The sequence below is a fragment of the Anneissia japonica genome, unplaced genomic scaffold (assembly GCF_011630105.1).
Source record: "Anneissia japonica isolate Jap-2015-1 unplaced genomic scaffold, ASM1163010v1 scaffold287847_len925385_cov155, whole genome shotgun sequence".
Taxonomy (NCBI): domain Eukaryota; kingdom Metazoa; phylum Echinodermata; class Crinoidea; order Comatulida; family Comatulidae; genus Anneissia; species Anneissia japonica.
Window position 1 is genome coordinate 510,310 of NW_022731638.1, and position 7,926 is coordinate 518,235.

At 32.9% G+C, this 7,926-nt stretch overlaps 2 protein-coding genes across 2 annotated transcripts in view; one reads left to right on the top strand and one right to left on the bottom strand.

Moving 5' to 3' along the window:
- LOC117115473 (NXPE family member 4-like) overlaps positions 1-7,926 on the bottom strand; it is a 43,565-nt gene that overhangs the window by 17,854 nt on the left and 17,785 nt on the right. The window lies entirely within an intron of this gene.
- LOC117115472 (cilia- and flagella-associated protein 74-like) overlaps positions 3,320-7,926 on the top strand; it is a gene marked incomplete in the record, with an annotated part of 42,994 nt that continues 38,387 nt past the window's right edge. The window contains 1 exon segment of the mRNA XM_033259291.1: positions 3,320-3,406. Within this exon segment, the coding sequence (XP_033115182.1) occupies positions 3,347-3,406 (60 nt within the window).

Consider the following 7,926-nt stretch of genomic DNA (forward strand, 5'->3'; position numbering starts at 1 on the left):
ATAGGCTCATCAGAGGTGTATAAGAGACAGGAGGGCGCACTTTATTGACTGTATAAAGTATACATAAAAGCGAGAGTATTCCAGTAGATGCGATCTACAACCTCTGAATTTGCCTAGTAACAATGAATTCGTCGAGAAAATGGTAATATTTTGTGAGAAATAGTCTGTATTTCTCATTTTTTTAAATTCTTTTGCGTAAACCTAAAATTCATGCCAATATTTTTCCATGATTTATAATAATTGGAGTAATGCAAATGCGTATTTTCTTTAAAAAAAAATAAATTAAAAAAAATCAGTTTTTAGTGAAATTTTGCCGGGAATGGGGCTTTAAGAGAGGACCCTCTACTCCCAAAATATAACTCCATTATCAACACATATGGATTTAAGTAACTCATTGCAACGCCTACACGAATAAACAATACTATGTATAAAAAACGCCGGAAACGAACAAGCATCACTGCTGGATCATTCTTTGCAAATCCAAGGACAGGGTCAGTAATTCTGGTGTTATTAAAAACAGCATCAGCGACCATTATATGACTTTTTGTACCACAAAGATGAATAAAACCATTTTTAATTGTCATAGACAAATACCTATTGGATCTACAAAGGGTTACAACATTGATAATTTCATTCACGAATTAAACAATATAGACTGGTCTATGATTAATTTCCTCACAATGTAAACAGTGCTTGGCAGGCAGTACTTTTCTGACCTTCTCATCAAAGTACTCGACAAGGTGGCTCCTTTGAAAACAATCAGAATCAAACAACGTACAGAGCCATGGATATAGTGAAATTCTTAATCTAATTCACCAGAGAGATACTTTGATGAAGAGGTTGGAGCAACAAGGCCAATCACTGGACCTCTTAGCCAAGTATCGTAAACTAAAAAACAGGGAACCAAAACTAGTGAAAAGGACTAAGACTCAATATTTTCTCAATAAGATTAATGAAAATAAGATTAATGAAAATAAGAATAATCATAAAAAATGTGGAATACGATCAAAGATTTAGGCTACTCTACCAGAGTCAAAGATCAATCTAAGATTACCCTAAAAGAAGGAGACAAAATTAATTTTGGTAACAAATCTGTTGCCAATGTGTTTAACCAGTTCTTCACTTCTATCACTACTAAACTTATTAATAGCTTGCCAGCCCCCTCAGATATGCCTTTAGTAGTATATCTGAAATCTTTAAAGCATATTACCGTCGGGACAACGACAGTTATCTTGTTCTTAAAGAAATTGAGATTGACTTTACCAGGGAGTGTAATTTCACAGTTCCCTGGTCTTTACTGAGCTCCAGAAACTCGATTCTTTCAAGAACACAGGTTGGGGGACGGAATTCCAGCCCGCTTCCTAATAAGATGCAGCTTGTGTAATTGCGTGCCTTTGACACACATAATTAACTTTTAACTACGAAAACAGTTCCCTCGGATTTAAAATCTGCTGCGGTTAAACCACTAAATTAAAAAGAAAGTAGACTGGATCCAGGAAACTTCAGACCAATTAGTATACAGTAATACCATTGGCTTCTAAATTACTAGAGAAGGCAGCTTTAGTACAGCTTAATGAATATCTGACATTAAATAACTTTATTGTATAAATTTCAATCTGGCTTCAGGGGCAGCTACTCTACGGACACACGTCTTATCTACCTCCAAGACTACATTATGAACTCACATATCATCGGGACTTCATGTAGGATGATCGTTTAGACAACAAATTATATTCTAAACTAACTGCCCTTGGAGTCAAATCAATTAATTGGTTCAAATCGTATCTTAAAAATAAAACTCAGACTGTGAAGATTAATAATCCCTTTTCTGACCAAATGACTATCAATACAGGAAGCCTCCTAGGACCATTGTTTATTTTGTGCTATGTCAATGGCATGCCAATTGCTGTTAAAAACCTTCTTTTATTACAATATGCGGATGACTGTGTTTAATTTTTGCAAATAAATCTCTTGACAAAGTTAAAGAAAATTTAAGTGAAAACATAGAACGGTGCTATGAATGGCTAGTTGATAATAACATGTCGTTACACCTTGGCAAAACCGAACTTATTGTTTTCGGTACGAATTTTAAAGTTAAAGAATCGATAAATATGAGTATAAATTGTAAAGGTCTAGAAATAAAAGCATCTTCAAAGGTTAATATTTAGGTATTGAACTTGACAATACGTTAAATGCTGAAGCTATTGTTGAAGGGATCATTAGGAAAGTAAACAACAGATTCAAATTTTTATATAGACAAACTGGATATTTTAATTTTTATGTAAAGAAAACCATTTGCTCTTCAATTGTTCTTTGCTTATTTAATTAGCCTATAATTGCCTCTTGGTATTCTGATGTTTCCTCAGGGCTACAAAAAAAAAACAAACTTCAAATTGCACAAAACAAGACAATTAGGTTTATTTTATACAAAGGGCCTATGTAACTCACCGTATCACTTATCAGATTTTAAGAAATTGAATATTTTGAATATAAACAGTCGAGCGAAACAATTAAGACTAAATCACATGTACATAATGTATATTATGATATATGTGTCCTAATTATTTACATCATTATTTCACCAAGCTTTCCGATCTTCATCAACACCGAACCAGAGGAGTAGACAAATTTCCATATTCCAAAAGTTTCACGCAAGTATTGGTATTTTCATCTTAATTTTGAACTCCTGCTAATTTAATAAAACAATGGAAGCCTTATACGGTACTTCAGTACAAACCTGTGTAAAAATGATTTTATAATAATGTCTATCATATGCAGTAATAGATGAGATGAATAATTAACATTTAATCGTCATCATCGACAATGATGATGATAAGAGGAAACTACAAAGATGACAGTGAGAGGGGATCGAAGACCACAACAGAATGGTGATTATGAGTGTATAGTGATGATGTGTTTACCCCTGCAAAAAATATTCACCCCTTGATCTTTGATTTGATCTTGATGAAAATTCTCAATGTCCCCTATAAGCACCAAATTCAGATCCGCCACTGGTCATGAAATTATTACAATGTCATAACCGTTTCAAAAATAAAAAAAATTATAAATACACTATCAAAACATAAATGAAAGTATAAAACGTTACAGAATTGCACAAAGCAATTATGTCTCATGGGAGGGAATTTCACATGGAGGGTCATAGTATATAGTATCATAGTATTTCAATAGTAAGAAATATGATTATGACACCCAGATGGCCGGAAAAGGCACTCAAACTTTTTAGCTGAATATAATTTTCATTTTTTCTACATTATAATTTTGAACTTAGGGCCCGGCGAGCCGACTGTGCCACCTTGTGAGTCCGCCCCAGAACTTTTTTTTTCTGATGTCAAGTACTAACCGCAAGTTGTTCACTGCTGAATATTTTCTAGTTTATCTGCCACCTGTAAGTATAAATGTTACCATACAGGATTAAGCATTCCAAGTATGGCAGAGATATTAATAATTCATACAATATTATACCGTATCCACCTTGTGCAGTGAGGCTGTGTAAACAATTGTCTATAATAATTTATTTAGATATTATACACAATTATATCAGTTGCACCAAACCCATAAAAACGAAAATTAATTGTAGGCCTGAAAAGGTTAGTCTTTCAAAATATGCTGATTAAAAAAAATTACAGTATTTAAAAAAAAAAAAAAGAATTCAAAATTACCAGCAATGCAAAAAAAAAAAATCAAAAAATCTTAAATACACTACTGCAATACTTTTTAACATTATTTTAACGTGTAATGTATATAGGCCTATATTTCGTGGTTTACTTAATATTTTAATATACAGTACGTATTTAAAATTTTAGTTGGCAATGTGTGTATTTAAAAATATATCCATTTTAATATACATTGTATTTTTTATGGACAAGTCAATAAATGAATCTTGAATCTTGAAAACGTAGGCCTACGCATAGGCTCATCCTTTGAAATCATTAAATCTTTTTTACATGTTTGATTCGATTCAGAGCCATATATATAAAGAGTTGCGACATTCCGCTCCTTGGTTTACGAAAGTCACGTGGTACACACCGTCCATTTTGTTTCATAATCTTCCCGATGAACACATGCAAAGTATATATGTTACGGTACGTACATTGCATATTAATTTCACACACTTAATTAGGTTTACAATTATATTTTATAATTAACATCACTTAGTATGGAGAGCGTATAAGAATTCATATATAATCGAATATTTGCGCGCGTGCGTGCTCGCGTAAATTCCGTGCTCGCGTAAATGATTGAAATTAAAATTATAATTGTTTTCAATTATCGTTAATTCGTCACATTTTAATCAATGAAGACCCGACCTATTTTATTTAATGGTAATCTTTTCTTTGGTTTTAATTGTTTTTAATAGTTATATATATATATATATAATATATATATATATATATATAATATATATATATTTCTTCCTTAATTATATAAATTTAAATCATTTATCAGTTGCATTATTACACTGTTTACGTTCATCATTACATTTTTTTATTTTTATTTTCTCATTCGCCTAGATGCGTTCGGAAAAATATTTAAGCTAAATAAGAGAAAAAAAAAATTTTTTTCTGCCCTTTTCGGACGATCTTTAAAGGTTGTTCGCTAAATAATATTAGAAAATGGTTCTTCTTAATTTCAAATCTTTGTAAAGCCTGTACAAATACAAATGCCAATGAAAATAAAGGTTACGGTATGTTTAATACAAAAATCTTAAAAATTATTTGCTGTTTCTATTGCATACTATTATATAATTATTATAACTTTATTTTGGAAACGACGCTTTTAAAACAGCGGACACGATCTTGCAGTGTGTTTATTAAAGTAACATACTGTACAGCCATAATACAATATCAAAATAGAGGCGAGACTTTTAATACAATAAAATGTACGTTACATAATTACACAAGTTCAATATATCACAGATCCTGTATATCATTTAACACTTACAATTTATAATATTTACAGCAATGCACAATTTATATATTGTGGCCAACTGACCTATACTATTTTAATACTTAATTTTAAATAATAATAATCAAATTAATAACACAAGATTTGTATAGGGCTCGCTCATATTCTAATTTAAAGAGCAACAATCTATATACCCTATATACGGATTTTAATTGCATTTTGATATACATATTTAATTGATTTTTGCTGGTCTTACATATCATTTATTTGCAAAAATAACAGGAGCTACTTAAGGGTCTATATGGCAGGATTGCCTAATTGAAGAATGCTTGCCATCGAAGGGCTCTCTCGGTCTATTGGCGAGGATTAAAGAACTGCTCTAAAATAGTAAATTATTACAGTATTTATAATATGAAATTGGATATAAAGTAGTGAAATCATTAAAAAAAAATCTATAAAAATAGTTACATGAAATGCGACTGCTAAAAAGATTAAATGGAATTAAACTATACAGGAGGCCGCTAACTGTATTATACACTATATACACAGGAGCGCACATCACGTTAGACCAAGTTAGACACAGAACGCGCATCGCGTATGACACAAAATGGCTTCTAAATTCTCAATGTGTTTCGTGTGTTTGATAAGCATTTTCATCGTGGTTTTATTTATTACAATTCATAGGCCTGTCCTTTCACCATCATTACACATTGAGGCCCTTCTTTTAGGTAAAACGATCTATCTTAAAGTTTTGGGACTTTTATGTTTTTAAAAAACTTAGAAGGCAAGGGAGGGCAAGCACAAGTTTTAACCCTAAGAAATGCGCGCGAAAAATGTTTGTGTTTTTAATTCTAATTTCGTCGGAATTGATAAAAAAAAACTCCCTAAATGTGCAATTTTTAGAAGAAATTGGCCTACCTCAACAAGAAATGCTCATGTTATATATGGCCACACTCGTTTTTTTAAACTGAATATAAGCATTTTTCCTTATGGCTTTATTTATTACAAACATATTATTTCAACATCATTATACATTGAGCCCCTTCTTTTAGGTAGAATGATCTATCTGAAATTTTCTTTCTTGAGTTTGGGACTATGTGTTATAACTTAGAAGGCAAAGGAGAGCAAGCACAAGCTTTAAAATTAAAAAATGCGCGCGAAGCGCGCGAATAATTTTTGTTTTTTTAATTCTAATTTCGTCGGAATTGATCAAAACTCCCTAAAATGTGCAATTTTTAGAGGAAATTGGCCTACCTCAACAAAATATGCGATTTAAAATTTGAGATTTTCAGGCACTTTCCCGGGTGAAAATGGCATTCAATGGGGAAAGACTTTCCACAGATGCATATTTTCCCCTTGTCCCCCGGTGGTTACGCCACTGCGGAGAATACCTGGTGGCTTAGATCAAATGTGCTATGGACACTTTTTGAAGTGGAGAAGGGGTTGCAGGCCGGGGTATTGTGATATCTGTTCATTATATCTTCCTTTTTATTCTTGTTTTTATTTTTCTCTTCTCTTTTTATTTTCCTTTTTCCTTTCTTTTTCTTTCCCCTTCTTTCTATTTCCCTCCCTCTCCCCTTATTTCGATTTCTAGATGGCGGGAAATGAGCTTTCCCGACTTCTGAGGTGTCTTTTAATTACTCTTATGTTCTTCAAAATTCAAGGTTTTCCCATCTTGAAAACGGTCAGGTAATTTTTCTCATTGCTATTACAGTAAATAGGGCTTATGTGTGTATACATACATAACAATTTTTTTAAAATGAGTAGTTGCATACGAATTTTCCATGAATCGATGAATCCCAAAAAGAAAGGGGGGTCTGGGGGTTCTTCCTCGGGAAAATTTTGATTCCTAGAAGGCGGGAAATGAGCTTTCCCGACTTCTGAGGTGTCTTTTAAATTAAAGTCATTAAAAAGTCGGGAAATCTCATTGTCCACCATTTAGAAATCAACATTTTCCCGGGAAGAACTCGAACCTCCCTTTCTCTGGGTTCATTGATTCATTATAATAATTTTCAAGATGGGAACACCTTGAATTTTGAAGAACTTAAAAGTAATTAAGTTCTTCAAAATTCAAGGTTTTCCACTCTTGAAAACGGTCAGATAATTTTTCCCCATTGTTATTTCAGTAAATAGCCCTTATGTGTGTATACATACCGGTACATAAAAAAAGATTAAGTAGGTTGCATACGTAGTTTTTCCATGAATCGATAAATCCCAAAAAGAAAGGGCGTGGGGGAGGTCCTGTGGTTCTTCTTCCCCCGGGAAAATTTTGATTCCTAGGTGGCGGGAAATGAGCTTTCCCGACTTTTGTGGTGTCTTTTAATGACTTTTAAATTCTTCAAAATTCAAGGTCCCCCCCCCATTGAAAATGATTTAATTAATCAATGAACTCCAAAGACAAAAGGGGTCCGGGTTTCCCCGGAAAAAATTTCGATTTCTAGATGGCGGGAGATGAGCTTATCTGACTTCTGAAATGTCTTTTAATGACTTTTAAAGTTCTTCAAAATTCAAGGTTTTCCCCTCTTAAAAAATGTCAGGTAAATTTTTCTCATTTTTAAATTTATGTGTGTATACATACATAAACAAATGAGTAGTTGCATGCGTATTCTTTTTTCCATGAATCGATAAATCCCAAAAAGAAAGGGTGGTCCGGGGGTTCTCCCCCAGGAAATTTTTTATTCCTAGATGGCGAGAATTGAGCTTTCCAGACATTTGATGTGTGTTTTAATGAATTTTATGTTCTTCAAAATTCTAATTTTCTAATAGCAACAACAAAAAAATCAGCTCACGGGTCCTGAAATTGTAGGTCTAGAATTCTTTTCTTTTTCCCCTTTTTTTTGTTGCCCAAGGGAGGGGGTCAGGACCCATGACCCCCTCCCCCAGATCCGCCAATGTGAATTGCGAGAAAATGTTACTCGGTCGGGTACTGGATAAACATTCTCTTTCCCATCCTTCTTCTCCTTCTTCCCTCCTTTTTTTGCATTTCCGATCATACAAAAA